Source organism: Apus apus, chromosome 26, assembly GCF_020740795.1.
Source record: "Apus apus isolate bApuApu2 chromosome 26, bApuApu2.pri.cur, whole genome shotgun sequence".
NCBI lineage: Eukaryota > Metazoa > Chordata > Aves > Apodiformes > Apodidae > Apus > Apus apus.
The window spans coordinates 1,181,281-1,207,620 of record NC_067307.1 but is presented as its reverse complement, the minus strand read 5'-3'; the positions used below and the strand labels follow the sequence as shown (position 1 = coordinate 1,207,620).

At 40.5% G+C, this 26,340-nt stretch overlaps 1 protein-coding gene across 1 annotated transcript in view; it reads right to left on the bottom strand.

The window, feature by feature from the left end:
• The window catches only part of EBF2 (EBF transcription factor 2), a 135,212-nt gene that overhangs the window by 26,812 nt on the left and 82,060 nt on the right, over positions 1-26,340 (bottom strand). The window contains exons 7-8 of the mRNA XM_051640869.1: positions 11,399-11,480; positions 750-867 (exon numbers count right to left, since the gene is read on the bottom strand). Coding sequence (XP_051496829.1) covers positions 750-867; positions 11,399-11,480 — 200 coding nt within the window. The remainder of the gene's footprint in view (positions 1-749; positions 868-11,398; positions 11,481-26,340) is intronic.

The window sequence follows — 26,340 nt, the reverse complement described above, 5'->3', positions numbered from 1 at the left end:
GGCAGCAAAACATTATAATGAAATAATATCCTTGCTTGTCTTTTCTACTAACATCACTAGCTCTTCTCACTTTCACTAGCTGCAGGGGAGGGCAAAGCAGACACTGATAGCATTTTCCAGTAATTTGGAGAACTGTCTGTGAGAGAGGTGGAATGTGCTGGTAATGAATGTGTGGGAAGAGGGAGAGGAGGGGCCAAGCATTTTGAAGCTTAACAGATACAAGTATTGGTAATTGCTTTAATATAGTCCAAAACCCATCCTGTAGCTGGCCATGAGTCTTGCTTAGCCAAACAAACTAGAATCAATTAGTGTCAGCTTCCTTCTGTGCATTGTTATGCTTTGCACATAGTTTGTTTAAGGGAACTAGTGACACTTTTTCATACACATCTTGTGCTGTAACAGTTCTGTTTAACTAAGATGTCATGTTGCCTAATTTGCCTGAAATCAAATCTACCCCAGCTGAACGAGAAGGCTGAAATTTAGATAATACTTAGTGTTTCTGTGTTTTTCATCTTTGCAGTTCCAGCTAATTAATAAACTGAGGGAGGGAAGGGGGAGCCAGCCCCTTAGATGTTAAGAGGATCATATTTTGCATGCAGTAGACACTTTTCCTGCCTCTTCTTTCTCTGAACCCCCTGAGGTTATGCAGTTCCCCCTTAGCTCTCCTTCCCTCCTGCAAACAAATAGAAATTGAAGAATGGGCAAGATGCTTTTGCATTCGTGTCCTGTTCTTCATAGAAATATCCTACCTTCTGAGGGGTCAAGTCTCCTTGCTCTCCGTCCATGCTTGGAGTTGTTGTGAACAAACATGTTGTCAGACACTGCCAGCACGTGCCCATCAACATTCACTGTTGTGGATAGCACAACCTGGGTGTTTTGAAAAAGAGAAGGAAAAGGAGGCAGGTAAACAATTTGCTTTGAAATTCAAGTTGTTAAGTATTAATGATTCAGTTTAGTTAAAACTGTTCTGTTTGTCAAATGGCATCACGTCCTGCAGGGTTCACTCCCTAACAAGAAGGGAAGAAAATACTCTCAGCCTTCATTCTATGCATGAATTCCATTTCACGTTGCATCCTAAGGGCCATATAAAGTCCTCACTGTATAATGAACCAGCTACTGCAGATGGCCCTAAATTTGGTTTCCTGTGATGCACCGTAGCATAGCTGATGGCAAAGAGGTCTGTATGCACCAACCAGGAGGGCAGGCTGCAGAGCACCACAGTGATTTGCCCTCTGCTACAGACATGCAGATCCAGAGCCATCTGCTGCACTGCACAGACGTGCAAATGTATCTGCATCTGCTCTGGAAAGACAGGTCTCCATTGACTGAGCAAAATGGAAACTCCTACTTTGTGAAAACAGTACCTGATACCAGCCCAGCTTTTTGACCTGTGCATGCTTAGTGCCTCTTGAAAATCCTCTGAGCCCAAGGACCTCAAATCAAGCAGCAGTTTTTAAACCTGAGCATCCATGACTTATGCTGCCAGGCCCATGAATTCTTAGAGAAAGTAACTGTATATGTTAATAATTCCAGTTAGTTCTCCCTCTACCATACAGTACCTAATAAATCCAGAAATATATGTGCCTTTACACCACAAACTCCTAGGAAAAAAAACACCCTGTTTTAACTGCTGAAAGAAGATGCAACTTATTGAAACTTTCAGATTTTGACCATTGGTGTAAATCAGCTTAACTCCACTCAGTGCCACACAGCCAGAGTCATGCCCAGCTACTGAGAATCTGCCCCTGGATTTGGTCACAAATTGTCACACACACAGTTGTCACAGTCTAGGTAAGAGAATGTCAAGCACCAATTGTTGATAAAACCCTACTCGGCATAGAGCAGGGGAAACCTTGCCCCCCTGCAGGATTATGCTAGCTTAAAGTATACTTTCTTTCTTGACACAAGTTTAATTCATTCCAAAAGGCTCTTGTCATGCTGTACTCTCCTACTTCTCAAGCATTCTTGTCACAAAATGTGTTGCTTTTGTGTGCCAGCTGATTTCATCATTGCACTTTTGGGTGGAGTGAGACTCCAAAATCCAAGGCGAACGTTTCCCGCATGACATAGCTGAGCCCACTCAGATGCACTTCATTATTTTCCCTTAAACAATGGAAATAAATTTTAATCTCTCACTGGCCAGCACAAAGCACACTGTGACAACAGGGGAATAGACCTGAATTATTCCAGTGTCTGAAATATTTACGACAAGTGTTCAAATTGTAACCAAATGTAAATAAAAAGGGTATCCTATATATACAGTTTCACTATATAATATATACATATCTGACCTCACAGACACACGGTACCTATGTGATAAACACACACCCACATGCTCTCAGTATGAGATCTTCATAATACATGCAGACCTCAAGACACATTCCCTGCCTGAATAACCATGTGGGTGTAAATGCTGTGCACAACACAAGAGCCACATTTCAGTAAGAGTTGTAAGGATCCCTGTAGCACAGAGAAGCCCAAGACATAGTGGTGAGAATCCTCTGTTCCCTCAGCCAGCAGGAATCAGAATCAAAGAATGGTGAAGGTTGGAAAGGACCTTAAAGATCATCCAGATCCAACGCCCTGCATGGGCAGGGACACCTCCCACCAGCCCAGGCTGCTCCAAGCCCCATCCAACCTGCCCTTCAACACTGCCAGGGATGGGGCAGCCACAGCTTCCCTGGGCAACCTGGGCCAGGGTCTCACCACTCTCACAGCAAAGAATTATTCTTCCTACTATCTAACTGAAATCTCCCCTCTTTCAGTTTAAAACCCTTACTCCTTGTGCTATCACTACCCTCTCTGGTGATCCACTTTTAGACCTCTCTCCATGAGCGGTTCCAGTTTTATTTACCTCTCCCATTCATCATAGGAGGGTCACAGCCACTTGGCATTTCACAGGCTGGGACCTTAGGTAAATAAATACAGGACAAAATGGGAAGATCAGATCTGGACCAGAGCCTTCTCAACGTTTTGGTCCTTGTTTGCAGTAATCTCTAAGGTATTGTTGAATTCAGCTGAGACCTTTGTCATCTTTGCTATGACACTACGAGCCAGCCCATTATCAGTGATGTGGAGTAAGAACATGAGAGATCACAGACACTGCTGAACTTCTTCACTTTGCTCCCCTCATTCCCTCTTGCCTGGTGAAGATGACAATCCAATTGTTTTATACTAAGATTAAAAACCAATGTTTTATGGGTAAAAGGAAGAGGAATGTGCATTCCACTATGGTCTCTAGCTCCCAGGCCCTTCCCTTTCACAAGCCAACTGCTTTCCCCCAGTGAGTATTTCCTGGGTCATGAAGGGTGACCCTTTCCATCTGGAATCAATCAGTCAACTCCTGACAACTTCCTGAAACACCTCACTCCATTTCCTGTTCTCTCCCCCTTCTCTCTTTCCCCCTGGTTTGCTTCACTCTTCAAAACTGCAGGCCACAGCAGCTTAATGTTAGAGGGTCAGACACAGTTAGACTCCAAAACACTACACAAGAACACCTTTGACCTTCAAAAATCTTTACATCTTAGCTAAACAAATCAAGGTCAACGTTTCTTACCATTACCTTGTTAACCATTTCTATGCATTTTTGCCAATACCCTTCTGAACATTTATTTATCAGTAACACTTGTTCTCCTAACATCATAAAATATGTCAGGTCTTTTTTTTTAATTAAAAAAAAAAACCTATATTTAGTGCTGATGAAAGGTGATGTGCAAACTTCCTTGGAGATTTAAATTCTCAGCTCTGTGCACAGCACTGGCAAATCACTGGAAATGATTTTGGTGCTGCTTTTTTTTTTTCCTGGCCTACTTCTTGTGTATGGTAATTTGGCTTCTATGCCTATTCAGTTAATGGTCTTTTACCTAAAATCAGCAGCTAATGCAAAATGTAATCCTAAGGGAATGATCCGAGAACATCAAAATATGCCAGGTAGGCCATGGGTTCTGGTAATTGCAGCTGAGGGCCAAATCTGACAATCACTTAGAGACTAAAGATTTTGTGCTGCCCATGAGGTGGATCAACCTGTCTCCTCTGTTGGAGTTTCAGAGGACAACCAATTCCTTCATCCACCCAACTGTAGGTTCCATCTCCAGGAACAGCAAGGGAGTTACAGGCTTCTCACTGGTGCTTTCAGCAGTTCTTAAGATTCTCTCTGCAAACCTGCAAGGTCTTGTTATTAGCTCAGAACCCACAGACATCAAGCAACAATTCCCCAGCAGTACTGAAGAAATGCATGTGCTGTAACTCCACATTGTTTTTGTTTCCCAGATGGATTTCTGGAATGTGATCCCTGCTCAAAAACCAAACTGAGGGTTCACCTACCATGACATTCAGTCAAACTGTCTTTAGCACGTTAAGCTCAGGTTCTCTGAGCTGCACTGCTCCTCTTTCACTTCCCCTCACAGACCAAAATGCTGTATTTCTTTACAAACCTCTACCTGGGTACTACAATTTCCCCCCACCTATATGAATACTTCTATATTCTAAAGTATGCTCCTCTTCGAATCACATACATGCAAGTAACTACACATCTTCATATATACATAAAAGCTGTATCACTCACAGACACCTATTTAGACATATGGTACAAACATTCCAGGCATACAGGCATTTACTTACATGTAACATATCTCATCACTGTGTAAATGATCTCTCTCAAAAAATTCCTGTTACCATTCCAAGTGTGGAAAAAATTCTTTATGACATTGTACATCTGGAAACAATATTACATTCCTGATGCACTTTCTCTTCTAACTCTCTAGTCACAGCAACATGTTATTTTAACTTTTCAAAAGAATAACTACTATGAGGATTTAAAAAATTATAATCATTATTATTATTTTCCAGCTGGGTGGAAGAAACTATGTCAGGCCTCATCCTGCTTTCCTCACTTGGACAAGGCTCCCATTGATGTCAAGAGGCGTTTTGGTTGAGCAAGTAATACAGGAGTAGATGCTAGAATATAATGTGTTTGCTTCATAGTTGGATTAGGAATAAGATAAACAATGTGAAAAATGCCAGCAGCCTCTCTCTGCTCAAAACTTCCATTGAATTCTTTGGGAAAAGCCTCCCTGAGCCTGCTGCAAACTCCAGGCTACCAGCAAAACCTACGCACGTGGCCTTCATTTCAGGAACAGGCCTCTCCAGATTACAGGGGCACAGGGGTAGGAGATAACTCCTGGGTCACTGACATCTGGTCTCCTGCTATTACAGACAACAAAACCACATAGCTACTTTTATATAAAATTGCCTTCAACCATTTCAAGCTTTTGCCTTTGTTACTCCTCTTGTTTTAAAGCCTACTTGTCCTGACTGTCAGGGAAATGATGGTTTACAGCCTAAATTTATTCCTAGTCAGTTTATACTTAACACTAGCTTTAGAATTATTATTTCCCATCTGATCTATCTTAGGATATTTTTAGACAGCAGTTATGTCCCTTCTCTACTATGTCACTAAAGTGTTTGAGCCCAGCTCTTGTCCATTCCCAGGTCACCATAATGACCCATTCCTACACCTGTTCCAAATTCATTTTCACTCTCTCCTGAAGGTGGCTAAACCAGTATATTGTATTCCAAACAAGAAATCACTGGGGTACAACCATACAATTGTATCCTTCTTTCCACTGGCAAGGCTCACCTGAGATGTAACAGAATCCCACCTGTGGTTTGTTTCTAAAAGGCAGTACACACCTCTGACACCTCACTGCCACTTGGCTATTTGGGCTTCTGATCTGAGCACGTTAGGCTCCTTGACTGGTTTTTTATTTTGCAGTTGCAGTCAGTCCCTCCCTTACTCATACAGAATCTAACACAACATCACCTTTCCTTGAGTCAGTTGCTACCTGGTGAAGAAATGTGCCCCCCAACAACAGCTCTGGACTCTGCTGATACCAGCTGCAATTGTTTCACAGCTTACATCTGGAAAATCAGCCTCCCGTAATGACATCAGTCTGTGTAGTATTCATCTCTCTAACAAGAGTTCTCTCTCTCCATATGCAGATCTGACCATGGGGCTCTCCAGCACATCCTTTCCCCGTCAGTCTGAAAAGGAGTTTGGTTTTGACTGGTCGTACTTCACTCTTGCTATCCCTTTTTGTTCCTTTATACTCCACAACATGACAAACTCACAATATTATCCCACCACTTTTGCCCATTTTTCTTTTTCCTGAATGACACAGATCCTTCAGCACCTGGGATCAGAAGGTGGCAGCTGGGTGAATTCTCAAACATCACCAGCTTTGCTCATGTGCCTGATGATGAACGGATCCAACCACTCTGAGGTCAGGAAGGAAAACTCCCCAGGGATACACCTTGTTATTTTTCCTTTCTCTTTCTCCCTAGAGCACCTAGAGGGGGATACCTGCCAGGGAACACTGCATATCATGATTCCTGCTGAAAACAGAGGGCAATTGCTGACCTTTCTCTTTTTACTCCTAAAAAAGTATGTCGGTTAAAAGATGACCACTGTTAGTACTGATGCTCTTTTGCCTTGTACCATTCACTCACTGGAGGATCTGTTTAATCAGGCTGTTACTGGATGAAGCAGAATTCCCAATCAACAGGAGTCTAATGAGTTCGCACCAGGTCTCAGCTGAAGCATTTTAGCTGAAGTGCCTCATCTTAATTCCACAGAATTATTGTCCCCCATGACACACCGGTCGTTACCGTTAAGTATCATTGGGCTTCAATCAAGTTCTCTAAGAGAAGTCCTCATTAAATGGAGGGCATAATTTATTTTTTTATTCTGTTCCTGGGAGAATCACTCACTGAGAATACAGCAATGACAGCAATGACAATACCTATGAACACTCAGATCTGCAGATTAGCTGAACTCCAGCAGTCACCCCTATGGTTTAAATGGGTTGTTTCAGCGTGGTTTGTGTTGCAGTTTCCACTTACTCAGAAATATTTTCATCAATACATAATCAATATTTGCTTTAGTGAAATTCACAAGGACATGTCACTCCATTTGCAAACATATTTGGGCAACCATCGAGAAACCACAAAAATATCCATTAGTTCTAGAAAGATTCCCTTTTCCTGCTTTAACCACTGAGAGACACTGAGTGATTCACACTAAAATTACATTACTATTGGGGAAAAAAAAACCCACAAAAATAATAATCACACATCCTTTAACTTCTGAGGTATAACAATTTTTTCTACAGTAGAGAACCTTTGTATTTGATTAAAAACAATGGAAGTTAAGAGATTTTCATTGTATCTTTGAAGCTCTACTTAATATCAAAGCAAATTTCAAATGGTTAATGTGATCACAAAGCAGCTGGTGTTGCTCTCCAAAGTAAAGAATGATATTAAAAAAAAACCCTCTTCAGGCATCTGGAGCTGTATTAAATTTACAATGCAGTGTTAATGTAACCTTTCCACCTCTTTTTCTTCCCCCCCCCCTTCCCCATTTTAAATGGGTGTGATATAAGTGAAATCTAACATTTAGTTTAGCTTAATACATTGTAGCTATACTATAAAACATCTAAATCTTGTGTCTAGAAATGAGGCTGAGGCCAGGCTCAGGGACTGGATCCCAACGCCCTGGAACTTTGGTGACCAGCCAAACCAAGCCCAAACTGTGTAGCTTCACACCCATCTCTAATCAGAAGCATTAACTTGTCAGTTTTCCAGACATGAGTAACCATTCTTCCATGCTGGAAGAACTCAATAAGATGCATTGTACAGCTCTATTTCCATGTCTCTTATTTATATTTGAGTCCCAACAACACAGTGAGTTTTGGGCTTTCATTCAATCTCCATTAAAGAGCAAAAATGTTTTTTGATGAGACCCTTTCAGTTCCAGGTTCCTGCTGCAATTTAAATGAGCACTTTGATATAAGGATTCTCTCTTCTGTGTTTTTTTTAATAACTATAAAAAATCTTAATGTCTCCTGACAAGCACTACTTTGTTGAAAATTTGGTTCTGCAGAAGAACAAAGGTAGAAATAAAAAGCCACTTCACTGACTATCACTGCAGAAGACTGTCTGCATAAGGCAAGTTAAATTTGTGGAAATGTTTCAAAAAGGAGGGCCCTAAAAACAACAGCTGTGCAACTCATTTATTAGGAAAAAACAATAAAGGTTTTAGACGTGGCCCAAGAATAAAACATAATTAATTAAATCATAAAGTGAATAAAGTACCCTACTGCACTGTGCTTCTTGACCCTGCTCGTATGTCCCTGTAGGACTAACAACTGTCCTTTCAAAGCTAATATACAATTCTGCACATGAATTACTTTACCTGATGTAAATCTTAACAATTGAAATGAAAATTACCATGTTCAGAGTGTGCAAGCACACCACTCATACTTGAAGTAATCTCTTTCTTCCCCTCCTTCTGACTTTAAAGGTAGGGGACAGACAATGCTCAACAAGCAGCAGGCAAACAAGTGTTTGCCCAAATTGAAAAATAAAACAGAAAACACCCTAAAAATCAACCAAAAAAAAAGGAAGATCCAGAAAAGAGAGACACTGGAGCATTCAAGAACACTCCTAACTTTCATTACAGCCAGGGAAGTCATGCTCTCTCCTTAGAAACACAGAGGCAGACAGAAAACAAGCTGTCTTTGCTAATTATCTTTACAGTTCATCACGGCTAATTTCCTTTGGAACACAGAGCTTTTTCTCTCCCAATGTGTAAAATCTTAGCAATTGAACTACTTTTTGTGTCTTTTTTTATACATACTGACCTCTGTAGCCCAGAACAAAGCTCATCAACAAGCCTGAATGAAGATCCTGCTTTCAACTCAAAACCTCAAGCATTTTGCAATTTGTCTCAAAGGGTTCATTTTTGTGCCTCTAAAAAAAAAAAGCCTCATCGACATTTTTGGTTTTCACAAAAAAGCAAGCTAAACCTCGTGGTTTTGCCTGATATCTTGATTAATTTTGGGGTTTGAACAATGAAACTGAAAGGGTATGAACTCACATTGCCTCAAAGTGCACAGGAGTTGAAGCAAGCCCTGCAAAACAGAACCAGGGAGTTTCACTTGGCTCCATTTTCCCGGCTTGGCATGTTCTAAGGCAGAAAACCCAGATGAGGAGTCTATCCCAGCTCGTTTTCTTCTCCAAGAAACTGCTGATTTTGGTACAAGGATCAAAAGCAAGGCCATGCTTTCTCATATCCCAGAGGCATGCCAGGTGGATGGGCTGAGGGAAGGCAGGCATTCATCCCCTCACTAACTATGCATTTCACTTTCCCAGTTCAGTGTTTCACTGGAAATTTGAAGCTCTTTAGGCTCTTTAACATCACTATTTTGGGTGTGGAGATACAGAAGTGAAACAAAGAATAAGGCTGATACCAGAGGTAGATTTCTGCCAAAAAAATTAGACCCCAGATCCTCCTGCTGTTCAGCACCTGATTGAAATCTAGGATTTTAGTTTCGCTCACTGTAGCGAATGGGCAGGTAGCAGGAGATTGGAACCCAGTCTGAATTCCTTCAGTCTTCAAGTGTGTTTGGATCCAGAGTTTATATTTTGGCTATTACAACCAATATTATTTGCAATATGGCAGTGCCTAGAATCCCTGGGTGCTAATCAGGATCCCCTCTGCAAGATTTTTTTACATACTCATAACAAAACAACAAAAAAAAGAGGCTCTGTTTATGTTTCATCCCATTCCACGGTCAGCTATTCTAGCTGGCTCCAAGAGCCAACAAGATCTGTTTACATGCTATAAACTGACTTTGCCTTTACTCTCAGATTTGTTCTCATTCTTGGCAGATGATATCTAATTGGCGTTTTTTCTTTATGGAAACTGCCACTTGAAAAAATAAATAAATCAGTATTTCCTAACAATGAGCACCTCTGTTTTCTCATGTCTCATCATCTCTTAAAAACACAGAATGGAGAAGTCACTGCAGTCTATTTAAACTACTGGTGAAAAAAATTAAGTTGGTCAGGAATTTTTCTTTACATTTATTTCTGCTCAGAACAAAAATTAATAACTCTGTTATATTCTTTGCCTCTATTTCTTTTAAATTTTTTGAGCTTTCAGAAGCTTTTATTTTGCAGTAGTTCTCTTAAATGGTTTAATAAAAATATACTGCCTGTGAATTTTTCATTGCTAGTAAAAAAATAATTAAAAAATCACTTGTCTGAGAAAACATGTTTTGGTGGAAAGTTTTAAACAACTCTGTAAACTCCTGTGGAGTTTTAACTTCATTTATAAATGAGGAAACTGATGCAAGTGCCCAAGCAATGAAATATGAATTGCCAAAACTAAGGATGTCACCTACCCGCTGCAAGTCTTGTGGCTCTACAAATCACACCCCCTTCACTAAGCTAAAATCCTCTTTGTATCACGGATGTGCCACAGTGAAGGTACAATAATAATGGTAACAAGCAGTAGCAGCATTTACAAGGCCAGTCCTGGCTTTCACCAGCAGATTTCCAAGGCTCTGGCTGGCGAAGCACACATGCCCTTCCTGAAACAATCTCCTGCATCAAGACACCAAAGTTTCACCAAGGTGAGCAACCCCTCTGACAGAAGTGGAAATATATACTAAAAGCATGGAAAAATAGCTCCTCAAGGGTCATCCAGCAAAATAGAGGACCAGCCCTACCCTCTGAACTGCAATCCTGGGTTCCAGAACCTCTTTTCTGCAGCGTTCCCTGCTGTGCCACCTTCCACACCCCACAGGGACCTGACAGTGCACCCCACCTTGGCATTTTTGTGAGGGTTAAGTTATAGGTAAAATACTTATGTGTTAAACAGAGTTGCTTAAAAGGTCAGGATATGAAAGATGGGGGCCTGTGTCTGCCTTCCTCTTTACCAGCGACACACTTCACCTCCTTCTGTGTTTTTGTTAGCTGGTATTCACAACACATCAGCGGCAGCGATGATGAAACCAGTGGCAGATTTCACTGCAAAGCAGCTGGGTCATTGTCCCATGGGTCTTGTTGCTTTGCTGTGTGAGATCTTAAAGTGACCATCACTATTTTGGCTTCTTCTTTTAAAAAAGAAGCTGGAAGGGAGGGCATGAGAGAGTTAAAAGGCAAAAGAGACGGAAAGAGACAGAGAGCGGAGGGAAATGAGGAGACGGCTTGTGTACCACGTACAGAGATACTTTGAAAAATTCTGAGGCATCTAAGTATCACAAACATGATCCCTGCTGTGGGCAGCTGTATGTGCAAGTGCTTTGCCCGAGGGTGTCAAATCAAATATCCACTGCTGGTTGGTACAGTACATCACTTCCCCTTGGGGATTCAGAGTGGAAAAAGAGGAAAAAAAGGGGGAAAAAAAACAGGTTTTAACACAACAAACGGAGAAAAACTTTAACCATCTCTGATATAGCTTATCATATACTGTCATCATATGATTATGAACAATGTAGGAGGGAGGAGAGGGAAAAGGAAAAGAAGAAAAAAAGCTAAGCCTTATAAGATTTACCTGGAACCGTCTCATATCTCTTGGGTTTCCTGCTGTTTTCAAACAATTCTGATTGCACTTGAGAAAAAATTTTAAGAAGAACCTGGAAAGATAAAGAACCATGTATGTCAGTTCTATTAACCACAACAAAACATGTGTTGCTACATTCTGTTTTAACGTATAGACTGTAGTGATTCACATGATGGTGCATCAGCAGACCAGGACTGTAAAAACTTAACAAAACAGAAATAAAACAAAACAGAAGTTAAAAACACACCAGGTGAAGTACAACCAAGGTGACGAACCCACTCTGAGCTGGGCTGGTATAAATCAACAAATCTACTTTGATTTATGCCCATTTCCTCACTGCAGGTCTGACCACACGATTTTAGTCTCTTCCTTTATCTCTCCCTTGCATACAAGGTCTTTTGCTCTCTGAAGGGATTTTCCATGAAACAATACAGAAGGATAATGTTATTGTAAAAACTACAAAAACTGTCGGGGCAACTCTGTGGCAGATAAGCTGTGAAGCTATTCAGAATGTATTAAAAACCCCAGAAACAAACACAGCTCCCAGAAGAACCTGATGAGATTTCATCATGACCGTTGTTTTTTGTTATTAAGATTTCAGGAACAGAGGAGCAGAACTGCCGAGAGTCCAGATTATAATCTTACATAGATTTGGAGAGGATAACAAAAACACAAGCTCATGCTGTCCGAGCAGATAAACCTATTAACATTGTACAAAGTTCTCGTGCCAATTATTTTTGCCCTGTCACATCCGCCTCTCTCTCAGGGTCATTATTCTGTAGAGTTTTAGCTTGTCGGGTACACAAGTTGAATCTCCAGCACGCTTGGTTGGCTCACCCAACACTATGCACCCCCACATACAGTTTGTACAGTTTAGAAATATTTAGAAATATTAGAAATATTATATTAGAAATTAGAAAGCTTATTCTATAAGCTTTTCCACAAAATGTTATGTGAAATCCAGGGGGGAGAGGATTCATCCCTTTTTTATCTGACTCATCCATTTAAATTTATGAATTTCAGAGGTAAAGAAACTACATGAAAAATTATACTTGTTGGATAAAAAAACAAGCATGTCCTCAAAATCCAGACATAACAGGCAAGAAATTTTTTTGGCATCCTCTACTGCTAGTGAAAATATTTTCTGTGATTCTTTACATTTCCATTTGTCGGACAAAATGGATTTAATTGCAACGATTAAAATAACAATAACAAAAAAAAATAATCAAAGACTTTTAAGATATATTTAGAAGGAAAAGAACTTGGAGATAAGAAAAAATAAATAGTTGAAGAATTGATTTGGAATACAAAGAGCAATTTATTTATTTATTTCTCTTGCTGAGTGCTTTCCTTAAAAAAAAATAAGAAATCTGCTTTTGCAGTAAGTTAAAGTCCCAGGTGAGCCAGGCCTATTTCCCTTTCTGTTACTATGACAACGATTTTTTACCGCAGTCCCTAAGTCCCTTCAGAACTCACACATTCATGCCTTGAATTAGAACTTTAAAGGAGAAAGATGTGTATTTCCTAGGGTTTACCAACAACAACAACCAAAATAGTCCTCACGCAAGACAATAAAGCAGAAATCCACTCTCCCTTGTTATCGCTACTTTCTTTGCACCACTTAGATCGTGGTATTGCTCTTCCATCTGCCCCAAACACACAAAGAAATATCGAAGGATCTGATCCATTTATATGTTGCTTGAACAAACAAAACCCTTCGGAAACCTCACGACAATTGAACCCATAAAAAGACCCAGATAACCTCATACAAAATGACTGTCACAAAACACCATCTTTCCAGCAAGCGTTTTAAATTAAAATGTTTCTTTTTTCCTTAAGTCTCTCACAAACATTTTTTTTAAAATCTCAACAATATTTATTTTTCTTTTCAGCGCGTGCGTTTTGCAGACTGTTATTTTTATCTCCATCTTTCTGCTCATTTCTGACTGAAAAAGCTGGGGGTTCCTCCTGGGGCACATCCTGCTGCGCTCGCTGCACGTTGGCACTCGGGTTCTGGGGGAAGAGACGGGTCCGTGCTTGGCTCTCAGGGGGCAACTTCTCCCTGTATTCTCCACTAAAAATCCTACACAACTCCATGCCTCAGGAACAGCACCGAGCAAATATATTCTACCAAATAAGTCTTATTGACTCCTCATGCTAAAACCTGTGACCTGTTTATTGGCATGATTCGCTAAGCAAGATTTTATCTGGAAGAATGTTTTCAGAAGGAAAAAGGCAACGCATGCCGGCACACTCGGAGATTCACAGGAGAATTTGAGCCAGAAATGTTACTCACAAACACTCCTTTTTCTCCTGCCCCCTTCTTACAGATACAAAAAAATATTTGCAGATACATAAGCAGCTTCTGTTAGTCAGATCTACCTACGGAAGGAAAAACTGCAGAACGGAACCAAACTCTGTAACAAAACCAAGGGAAGTTCCTTTTACAACGAGCTGCGGGCGAACTGATCATGTTGGAGGACAACAACTGCAATCACAAATGTACAAGAAGTTACTTTCAAGGAAAAAGATCAAATTAATCAGGAAAATGTCCAGTTTCCTTTTCACATTTTTTTAAATGCTTGTGTCCCTATTCATCCAGACAAGAAAAATGCTCAGGATGAAGTGAAGAATGAAGAAAGTCAGAGGTGAAAAAAAAAAGGTTTGTGTAAGAGAACTCGCTGTGTCAGCTGAACTTTGGGAAGAGCCACAAGCTAAGGCACATTGCACAAACCCCTACGAGGCTGATACAAAAAGGTAAAAATTCTAAAAGTATGTTTAGCTGCCCCCGTGAACAAACTCAGCAACACCGCACAGCAATGCCCTCAATTCTTATTTTCTCCTCAACATCTCCAGAAAACAAGGGTTCAGATCCCCAGCAAACATAATGCAGCAGCAGATGTGAAAATTAACTGGGATTTCAGTGAGATCTGCACCGATTCCCACCAGCAGATGCATTGTCCATTAAAAATACACCAAAAGCAAAACTCTCCTTTCTCCCCGAGCCGTCTGTCTCCTACAAGGCACGGAGCATTCTCACCCCTCACCGACTGCCCTGCCACAAGCAGCATCCAGCATGCACTGAGCTGGAGGGTTTTTAGCCAGGATATTTAACCAACAGCAATTTAGGGAGTTCTCACTTGAACCCAAGTGTGCCTGAGTTTCTGGAACTGCTAAGCACTGGAGCTGATAAAAATGGTACAACTTTAAGATACCACAAATCGGGCATCGGTAATTCCTCCTCTTACTCTTGGAAGTGCTGGCCTTGGGTTTTAGCACTTAAGCATTATGTCAATATTCATAAATATTGCCTGGGCTAAGACATTTGTAGTTTCTTTGGAGCTCACTGGATTCACTGCATTAAAACAGGTTTCCCTCCCATCACCCCAGGTTTATGTAGGTGCACCCACAAGAATTTTTATCTTCCCTCTAGTTGAACCAGGTCTTTTTTTTTTTTTTTCTCCTTCCTGAGTTTCTCCAGTCAAATTTGAGCTGCAACTGGGCATCTGTCTGAAGTATTTGGTGGGCTGTTATATATACGTATATATTTTAAGTGGCTGCATCTGGGAAAGGCATTAATATTTATTGCAGCATTAGAATAAAAATGACTTGGGGGGAGCAAAGAGGAGGGAAGGTTTAGCACTAAATGAAGCTGATTTAGGGGTAACAGGAGAATTGCAGAAAGGCTTTATTAATTTTTTTTAAAATGCGAACCTTTTGCCAGTTTTCGGCTTTAACCTACACATTCATCAAAATTAATAAAAAAAAACAGAATTTAAAGAAAAAAAAGCTCATGTTCATGTTTCTTAGCTGGCCTTTGTTCCTTCCTAAGGACAGCATTAGCTATGAGTTTAGCAGATCACTCTGAATCCAGCCAAGCAGAGAGCATGGCCCAGTCATCTCATAGATCAACATCTAAGGGCGCTGGGGGAAAACCTAAAGACTTTCGAATGACTATCACTAAAAATTCTGGCATTGCTATAGAAAACCTGGCTAACTTAATGTATAGACATAAAATTAATTAAGATACAACTATGGATTTTTTTTTCCCCATTGTCTCTCTCATATAGTTGAGCCTTCTATCTACAGATTGATACACCAAAATGCAAACATTAAATATAACTCCCTCTTTTCGGATTTAGAGGGACCTATTTTAAAAGTCACTGCTCCTCCTACTGGGAGTTACCATCATGCTGAGGAATTAGGTTCATGAATCATTTCAGTGTCCTTTTTCCACTTCAGTACAAAGACAGCTGTGTTATCTCAACTATTTTTCAACAAGCCTATGTGACTTTGGGGGAAAGCAGACCAGGAGCACTCATACAATCCATAATGCAATTGAGAGGTGACAGGACAAACTCCCCCACAGAGGACAGTGAGGAAGGGTAAGGGAAAGGTAGGTAAGATACTGCATCTCTCAAGCTTTTCCAAAGCAATGGCTGATCCAGACTCTCACCTTGCCTATGTACACCTGTACTATTTAGTTTCTGTACCTACCTGAGGCAACTTAAAAACGTGGCTAGAACTAGAAAGCCTGTTCCACACCTTTGAGAATGTTTATCTTCCATCTTGGATGACTGAGAAGAACTTTAATCAAATCCTGCTGGAGTAAAAAAAAAATAAAAAAATCTTTCTCATGACTTCAACAGGACCAGACAGAAGCCCTAAAGAGCACCCCACATGCAACAGAGGTATAGGGTTTGTGTTTTTTTTTAAAAAAAAGAAAAATCCATTAATGTTTTTTAAATCCCTGCCACAAGACCTGGGACTGACTAGTCTCACCACATGGAACCACAGAAATAGATAATATGCTTTGTGCTTTTACAGTGCCATTCTATGGGACTTTAACTTCAATTAATTCTGCTTCACAAAACCCCTCTGCAGCAGGTGGTGTAACTCCCCATCTTACAGGCAAAGATGCCAGGGCCTGGAAAATGGGAGGGAATTGCTCCCCACCACGTCTGCCACAGAGCTAGGACAAGGACTCACATCTCCTGACTCCTGGTTCCACATCTTAACTAACCTTCTTACCCACGTTTTGTGCTTTCTTAAAATACAGGTACAGAATTCAGAGATAGAACATTGTTTTTTTCTTGTGAGCAGACTCTGGATACACTTCAAGAATCTCTCTTGTAAAGCAACTACTGAGACGATCCTGTCTTGTTTAGGTTAGTGCAGAATCTGGATTCACGGTCTCAGTCCTCTTGTGGTGTGAGAACATGCCTGCCATCTAGTATGATGGTGTTTATCAGCAAATCCTGTGATGCTACAGTCTAATGAGAATATAAAGATATGGTGGCATTCTGCTTAAATTATTAAAGCGCTTCCAAAAAGTCACAAAGTGAACAAAGAAAAAAACTAGAAGCTGTTCTTATTAATATCTTTGCTCCAGTTGAACAATATTAAGATTAAATACACTATAAACTATCACTACAGTGAGGAAGTGACTCCATCAAAGCTAGGAAATTGTGAGATCAGGGTCTCCAAGCCTCCCCTCACCCATGTGTGTCTTGGCATTGCAAACTCTGAGATAAGTGTGACAAGTAACCCTACCCGATGCCACAAATGACAAAGTAGAAGCCTTTCCTTGGAATTTCTTCCTTTCAAAGGGACTAGGTCGGGTTTTGCACATACATTTGAAGGTCAGTATTTCAATCAATTAATTGTGGTTTTTTGATACCATCATCTTGATTTTAATGAATATCACACCAGAAGACTTCTTTATAATCTGAGTATTTATCTCTGGAGTAATTTCGTTCTATTATGTCAGTGTGTATTATTAGGGAGCTGATGAGAAAATTTCCTACTCTTTTCCAGCAGTTATAGTCAATGTGGGATCAGGCATTGCACAAAGGCATTCTAAATGAACATACACCTTATACTGTGTGAGAAATGAGTGAGGTTATTACAATAATCCAGAGTATTTATATGATACTCCACAAACAGCAGCTAATTAATCTTCAAAAACTCCTGTGCATAAAGTGTGAACCCAGTTTAACAAATGTGAAAGCCAACATATGTAGGTCAGAAGACTTTTCTGAGTCTGTCAGAGATTTACTGTGAGGGAAGGGAGCAGGAGTCAGGTGATACAAGGTCCCTAGCCCAGGCAGGAGAAGAGGAGTTGACTGTTCATTTGTCACTTGTTTTTTTAATAGAATGACTCCAGTTGCACCAAGAAACGCACATAAAGGTTTCAAGATGTGAGGCTTCTGTGTATTTGTACTTGTATTATTAAATCAAGGTGGTTTGGACCAAAATCTACAGGACACCAAGACACATGCAAAGAATCTTCTTTGCATCGAGGAAAGCCTAGATCAGAGGTTTTCTGTTTACATCCATCTTTATTATTAAATTAATATTTAATCAATTGATAACAGCATTCTCACTCCAAGTTGCTCACAATGCAAAGCATGTGAAGAAGTGCACATCAGATGAATGTAATAGAGAACAGGTGGAATTAGTGCCTGTATTTTTAAAAAGGAGAAAAGCTCTAAAAGGACTCAAAAATGCCACAAGGCATTGCATCCCTCAAATAATTTGGGAACATCAGATTTAAGCGTCAAAACAACTCCGTTTTGATAAGGCTAACTGCACAATGTCATTTACCAACATCTACTGTTTAACAACCCGTTTTCCTTCTTCCACACTTAGTCAATCACTCCAATTAAGATTTTAAGTTTTGATCTGTGACTATTATTTGGGGCCTCTTTTTCTGTGCCTAGTATTCAGAGCTGAAAAAACATCAGGAAACACCATGGGAAGGCAGAAGACTATTACTGGATTGTACAGTCTTTAGCTCCTTACAATCCTGAGCTCACTAAAGGTAATGCTAGAGATGCAAATTGGAAGAAAAGCTTTGTGATTCAGCAAAGATAGGCCAACAGATCAGACTACCTTGAAAGACAAACTTAAAATTACAGGATGGCAACACCCTGTGTTGCCATCTTAAACCTCTTGTCACTATTACTTCTTTGTCATGCCAAGAGGTCCTAATTACACTTGGATAAATAACACTCTATGCAACGTATTGAAGAAGATACAGGATGAAAGTGCTGGAATCCTGTATTTCAGATGGATCAAGAAGAAAGAATACTGCACCTTGACCACAGCAGTGGTTGGGCTGGAATTCATATCGGACTCCCAGTCTCATGCCTTAACCAAAGAACAACTCCTTCTCAAATATCCCACCTTCCTGCAGCCTAGAACATCATATTTCTCTCTGCCTGATATCTAGCAGACATTTTTTAAGACCTTAGTTTCCAAACTAATAGTAACTGAATGCAAACCTGCAATATGTCACCCAAACCCAAAACATGTCAGGAAACTTGATACTTATATTCTGTACATTTTCCACCTTCTGCACAATTCTCATCTCTGTTCCTCTCTGTCTCAGTAGCAGCAGGCACACACATCCACAGCAGCAATTCATACACGTTTGATAAATGCTTATTCTGCCTTGCAAAGTGATCCCATTTGCAAGAAATAAAGGTTGGGGGGAGTGCACTGCCAGTTAGACAGACAGTCATTTCTCAGTGCTGAATGTAGTTATTTGGAATGGCCACATTTGCTAGGGGGGGAAAAAAAATCTCCAAGGAAAACCTCCTTGTTTGTGCTCTCTGATGAAAACCTGACACCATTAATGAAAATAATAATTGAACTCTATGGGTTCAAATTGAAAATGAAACACAACACTAACAGCATGTTTGTAATTGCAACTGTTCTCCAAAAAGTCTTTGGAGGACTCTCTGCAATCCGAGCAGCTTCCCTTTTCCTTTGGGTTTTCCTCCTTCCCCCCACACCAAAACTTTCCAGTAACTTACAAGACAATGGCTAAAAGCTTATTTATACTGTAAGATCCATATTCTTCATGCCATTTGGCACAGGACCAAATACCATAGCATAATCAAAAGTCAATAGGCAGGGAGGTAATAGAGTAGAGGATTGGGCTGACGGGCTGTTGAAAGGGATGTTCAGATAATATTCCCTGGTTTATTACAGTATCTATGGGCTCCAACTGTGCTAAGGATCACACAGTCACGTTGTGAAATTGTTATTGGAGAAAAGATACACAAAGGACAGGAGGAAAGAAAGGCTTGTATACTCATTTCACTGATGGGGAAGTCAAGGCACCTCGAAATTAAGTGGCTGACCCCACAGCATAGATCAAGTTGCTCTTTCAGCCAAGAACCACACACCATTCCTGCAAGTCACATTTGCCTTTTTACTGGTTCTCTTTTACAGTGACAAAAATTTCATAAAGCTCCTTGCCTCAGAAGGTAACACCCAGCAGGATTCGGAAAACAGCCAAATTCTGGTTCATTACATTTCTGTCAGCCCCAGCAGCACACATGGGCTGGTGCTGGACTGTGTCACACAAACACAGGCCTGAGGATGCTCTGAACCATCATCTAGTTATTTTCTAATACCACTTTGTCCTTAAGAGTTCTATACAGGTGTAAATTTAACCAAATTCTACTCTGCAAACCCTTTGGACTCCAGGAAAGACTTCCATAGGTGCTAAATGTGCACAGAATCTGATCCCCACTCATTTTTGCCATATCCAGGGAAACCTATGATTCCTTTCTCTTCTGACTCTTCTATCCTCTTAGCCCATCACTCTCAAATATGTGTGTCTATTGAGCCACGCTAGGCTGAACAGTGAACACCAATTACACCAACAGCCCTTTTCCTGCTGCTGGGTCTGCTGGTTTTTACTATTTCTGCCAGATGGCAGAGGCCAGCACATAAAAACTCTCTACCCTGCAGTTAATACAAGACTTGGTAATAACTTTCTGGTGACTCCAAAAGATCAGGAAGTTGCACTGATGGGAATGTTGGAGATGGAACCAAGGTTAGGCACCCATTTTACACCTGCCAGAGTGGATATCACTCAGCTGAAAGCTCTCACTTTTTTAGGAAGGCAAGAGCATGGCCTGTCCCTAAACTGGGTTTGTGTAGAATAAACATGTATTCATTTGCTGGAGGCAAATTTACATCCCAGCAACTCGGGTCCACACACGTTTTGCCTCCTCCCTTTCCTGAGGTCTGTTCACTTGGTGGATTTGCACCTATTGTACTTCTGGGTCTAGTCACAGATGACCTTGAATCTGAATATTGGTGTAACATTATATTCCTATGACAGATTTATAGATTGGCAGATAGGGGTGCATTCAGCGCATTCCTTCCCTAAGACAGGACAGCATCCAATGTTTGTTAGCATCATTAAACTAAAACTGACTTTTCACCTGCTCCCATACCATATGCAGCTGCAAATTTTTAAATTAAACTATGAAGCCATGCATAAATTTACATATATTACAGACTAGCCTCTCCATTTAACATGCAAATGTACTCCAATGTTTCAGAACACCTTCTGTCGCTAATTAATTTGCTGAATTATAATTAGACTAATCCTGCATAATTAATAAGCACAGATTTTTTTAAAAATTTCTAAGCAGCTTGATGAGATCATTCACTTCCTTCTATAAACTGCTAAGTAACTGTTAAAAAAAATCTGGAAAGAACATATGTGAAAAGGTATGTTTGATGTCGCATACAAATTTAAACTAGCGGGCAAGCTTCAAGAAAGTCAAGATTAATATAAGTTTATAGTGGAAGCAAAGACACCACTGGCATGTTATTTTCAGGGGCAAGGACCAAGATTTTCTGTGTCTATTTTCCTCCTTTTGCTTTTACCCATCGGACCTTCCAAGATCATAGACTGAGACAGAAAAGGATTACAGAGCCATGTGTAGTATGAGGGATGTCAGGATATTAACACACCATTGTGTATCAAAACACTCTCCCTGTACATGCTGTGTGTGGGTAAGCTCCTTTGATGGTATTTGGAATTGTTTTCATTTCAGCTGCCAAAACCAACGGAGATCGTTCTAGTGAAACAATTAAGTGCTATTAGCACTGGATTCATTCTCTAATGATTCAAATGAAGGGTCCTGCTTTAATGTTGAAGAGCTTGGGTTGGGAGAAATACGCATGCCAAGATGGTTTATCCAACGTGCAGTTACAGGCCAGAGACTAAGGAGTCTGCTCCTGCTGCACAAAGCAACCCTCGTGCATGGAACAGCCCGCTCCTAAGATCTCACCCAGCAACTGAATCGTGCAAAGAAAGAGGGAAAGAGCATCCCAAAATATCCCAGGGTATTTTGCAAACAAGAATGCAAACAATCACTTGAGTGTATTATATTTATAAATGTATACACACATTGTCTGTAATCTCAGTTGCTAATTATTGTATTTATTTATATACTTTTGGATGTATACTTCAGCTTTATTGCTAACATCCTTGTTTAGTCTTCACTTCAGTCTTTCTCAGATGACTCCTGCTTCAATTGTGAATAGGCAAAATCCAAAACAAGACCTCACAATTCAATCCAAACAAAGGAAGCAAGGAGAAAAAAATTAATTGCTGTACTAGAAGATTGCTGAACCACTTAAAGCCTTCAAGTGGGGCTTGTCTACTGCATATAATATACATAAAATACTTCTCAGACACTTCTGCATGAAGTCTCTTTTTTTATTGATTTGCCCTTCTTCAGATAAGTATACTGTTTAAATTGTGTTCTGCATATTCATGAATAAATACAAAATGTAAAAGGGACCCAGCTTAGCCAGGACAAGTTCTTGACACTCTATGGCAACCACCTTCTAGTATTTCCTACTAGACAGTCAATGGGAAATTGCTTTAGTTAAAACAAAACAACCCCCCCAAAAAAACCCAACAAACCACAACTTTTTTGCCCAAGGAAGATTGGAACTTGTCCTGCAGTGCTTTAACTCATGGTAGACCTTCCCACCTCCCCAGAAAAGATGGCTGCTTGTGAATGGCACGTTATTTAACCAAGACCTCCCTTTAGGAGAAGAATAAAGAAGAATTGCACACTTGGAATCCTGAACACTCACAAAGCACAGCAATACCGTGAGATCTATTCCTTGTAGCAGGCTACCAGGGGACTAAAGGACTCCAGACAAGCAATAGCTCCTCTAACAATTCAGTGTTATATGTTTATTCACAGCCCAAATCTACCCTGTTTTCCTAATAGCTACTGAACACATCACCAGAAGCCAAGCAAAGCTAAAGAACAACAAAATGTGTAACACTAACAGAAAACATCCTCCTGTCTCATACATCTCCATTCTTCTCCTCCTATACCCCAGCTCAGGAGATGGAAAGGATGTAATGAGTTAAAAAAAAATAGAAGATTGGGAGATTTTTCACTCCTCATTTCTGCCTGCACCTCATTTTAAACCATGGATGAATTGGCCCAAAGATATATAGGTCACATGGCTGAGGCAGAAATAGAATCTGTATCTCCAGAGCCACATGTACATGAGCAAGTCACTGGAATTCTTTAAAGCTATTCTTGTTTTGTGAGAATAAGATACTTTGCAGTCCCAGCATATGGCCAAAAACCAAATGTCAGCATCAGAGGGTTTCTGATGTCCAGGGCTTCCTACCATTTCCCAATTCTTTTCCCATGGAATTTGCCAAAGCTGATACACTTTTGCACTTTGATAACGTTTCAGCTCTGGAAAAAAGATCACACACGTATGCCTATGGAGAGAGGGGTGTTTTGCTTTAAAGAGAAAAATTCTGCACTCTGAAATCCAACTTGTCCTGTTTTAGCATATATCCTCAGAAATAACACACTTTACCAAGGGAAAAGAGTATTTTAGACATACATGCACCATCTTGTATTTATGAGGAATATAAACATTTCTAGTGTGCAGTAAATAAATTAATACGTTTAAAGTAATTCCACCTTTCACTACAAACATTTCATTCACCTCTGCTTACTACCCTCCAAAGTTAATTAACCCTTTTAGTACCCTTTGATGTAGCCCTGCCACAAGCTCAAAGCACAGGTTTCATGCCAGAAGAGCCACCTGGATTAACTGCAGACAGTATCAAGACTCAGTGCTCAAAAGCCGCCCAGATTTTTATTAAATATATCACAAAAACCATGCTCCTTTCAAGTGTCCTAGATTGGGCGCCCAGAAATCAAGGAGAGGTAAAATTTAAACTCTTGGGCAGTTTGCTATAAACTGGTGGCTGCAGCAAGTTATTTTGCCTCTGGCAAATACTTCATGCTACAGGAGAAATTGCTTCTCTTCACTCCAACCCTCTCTTTCCTGTGCTCACACACACGCACCCCAAGTTGACTGTGCAGTGATGTTAACAGGAGAGGAAAATTGCTTCCTGACCTTTCCAGTGATCAATTTACACCCTGAAGCATGAGATTGGTTTCGTTTTAATGTGTATATGTAATACCTATTCCCACATCACTTTAGACAATGCAAAACGTGCCGTTCACATGACTGGGTGCACGTGTTCAGCCCTGGTTTGAGCAGTGGCCTCCTCCAAGACACTCATCTGGGAAGCCAGTGGTCCTTTAGCACAGCCATGGGTGCCATGCTTTTGTGGAGAAGGTCATGGCTTCCACCTCCCCCTTGATCACTACAGCACATCTAGGTGTATATTCATCAAGTTGTTATAGATCTTTGTGCCTGATGCTCTGGCTACAGCAAAACATCTTCCTGGGGCTCCTGTGAGAGGTCCCAAGTTAACAATCCCTAACTTCAGCTCCAGACCCTCTGAAAGCAAACAGGGCCTGCAGAAGGTATCAAATGCATGAAGCCAGTACCTCCATACTGGGCCTCTCAGCATGGGCAACACAGACCTGGCTTTGCACTACGTGCCCTTGAGGGGAACTGCAGGAGGCTGCTGAGTGTGGACAGTCTGAGATCAGGTCTTGATTGACCAAACTTCCTATCCTCCCACCCAGTTTCTGGTCGTGTAACTTGAGCCAAAGATTAACAGACAGCCTGTGTAACCAACAGCTTCCTACACCCAACCAGAGTGGTCATTCACACACCGGCTTGTTTGCGCTTGGTTTTAATCTCATTAAGTCAAGACTTCTGCAATGCTCTGCTTTATGACTAGACTAATGAGCCTGTGGGAGGGCTCCAGATGTTTCCAAATGCAGCATTTATGATCTGTATTCTTCATTCACTCCAAATTCTAATATTCTCCCCTGACTTGTGGAGCTCATAGGGACAGATTCATCTCAATGCTTAAGAAAGTAGAGCGAAAGCCAGAGATACTCTTTCAAGAGTTTGGCAGTGTTAACCTTGGATATAAAGCCCCTACTAAAGTGACTTTTTCTGAAAGACTTCTCAGGGAGAAAATCCAATCCACTGTAGCTCTCAGAGATGTACAACAGATTTTTCTGCATACAAATTACACGCTTTATATCCTCCAACTGCAGGCATCCACACTTGATGCAGAGCATGGACTGTAAACCTAGACTTGGCTTATTGACTCAAAAACATTAATTTTTTTATGCTTTAAATAACAAGGTATCATTCCATATGTATCATCATAATGTGCTCTCTACTGAAAAAGGGCTCTTGGCAGTTCCCAACTTCAGGATGTCCTGCCCGTGTTCCTGGTGCACTGAGAGGCTGATGAGTGAAGTGAATTTTAATGTTTTTTTTCCTTCTCAAGTTCTACTGCAGTCATAATTTCTAGAGAAAAGTTTGAGAGTGCATGCAACATTTGCTGAATGTTTTCTCCATTTATTTAATCCAGATGTTTGCATTTTAAATAATTGAAAAGCTGCTATGCTAAACAGACATCAAGGGAGGCTAATGGGAGTACCACTGTCATTAGAGAGAACTTGTATGATGAGACAGCAAACTAAGGAGTCAGACCCTGGGATGTCAGGACAGGTTATAGGAATGAAGGAATGCAGCTTGCTGAGAAACATTTCACATCAGTGTAAGACCATCCGTGCCACTTATAGAGGCTGCTGAGCAAAGTTTAACTCAGATCTTGCAATGAAAAGTGAGCCTTGCCACCATAAAGGCTCTTCTCTCTTCATAGAGTTTGATTTAGTTGCAGGCTACAATTCAAAAAACAAAAAAGGAATTCTTCCCATTTCTCCACTTTGTAGACCCGTTCACTGAGCTTCTTTAACAGCAAGGGTGGTTTCTGAAGCTTCCAAATGAAATACAGGAGTTGCTGCCTAACTTTATCTTAAGTAGGGTTTTGATTTTAAATGTTGAGACTGACAGTGCAGTTTTCAGTCTGAGGGTACCCGGGATCTACTCCAAGCACTGAATTTGTGGCTTGACTCTTCAGCTGCCCTAATTAACAGTGTTCACTGTTAAACTGTTCCATTTTAATTTGAAGCTCCTAAAAATCAACCTTAACCTCACTGAAGTCAGCTTAAATGGAAGTAAGATTTTATGCAGGTTGCAGTAGCTTTGTTAAACTGATTTTTAAATTACACTGCTGTAACTGAGAATGGTGAACACTGAACTTTCTAGGATTTCTTACAGTTATTTTCCCTGAATTATTTTAAATACTTGCAGCCAAATCTCAGCTATGGCCACTGACCCAGAAGTTGTTAGAGTTATAATGACATGAAGCAGGTAAAGATTTGCTCCATGGAAGTCAGCTCCTGTATATTCCTTTCCCCCGTCATGGCACAACTCTGCTTTTCCCCAGTATGCAAAGAGCTCTTAACAGCTTCATATCATGATGTAATCCCTTGTAAAGGCTCCTTTGGAGCTGTTAAGAACTATCTACTGAAATATCCGTGGAACAGCTATTTTACAGGAGTTATGGTCCACTGGGCCCAAAATCCATCTTTTATAAAAAGGCAGCAGGAGAGAAGAAAGTGCTCCATAAAAGACCAGAAGATTTCCAAAGGTATTTTTCTCTACCAAGGAAATTAACTCTGCAAAGTTGCTTCCTGCATTAATGTGTAATTAACATCTCTGATGAATGCTTTGAAGTTGAATAACATCTGACAAACTGTTCTGACTTAGGCTTCCAGTATTGGTTGCCAGCACATGCTTCTTAAAGGACCTTTACCTGGAACTGTGCATCACTGTTGCAACAAGATAAT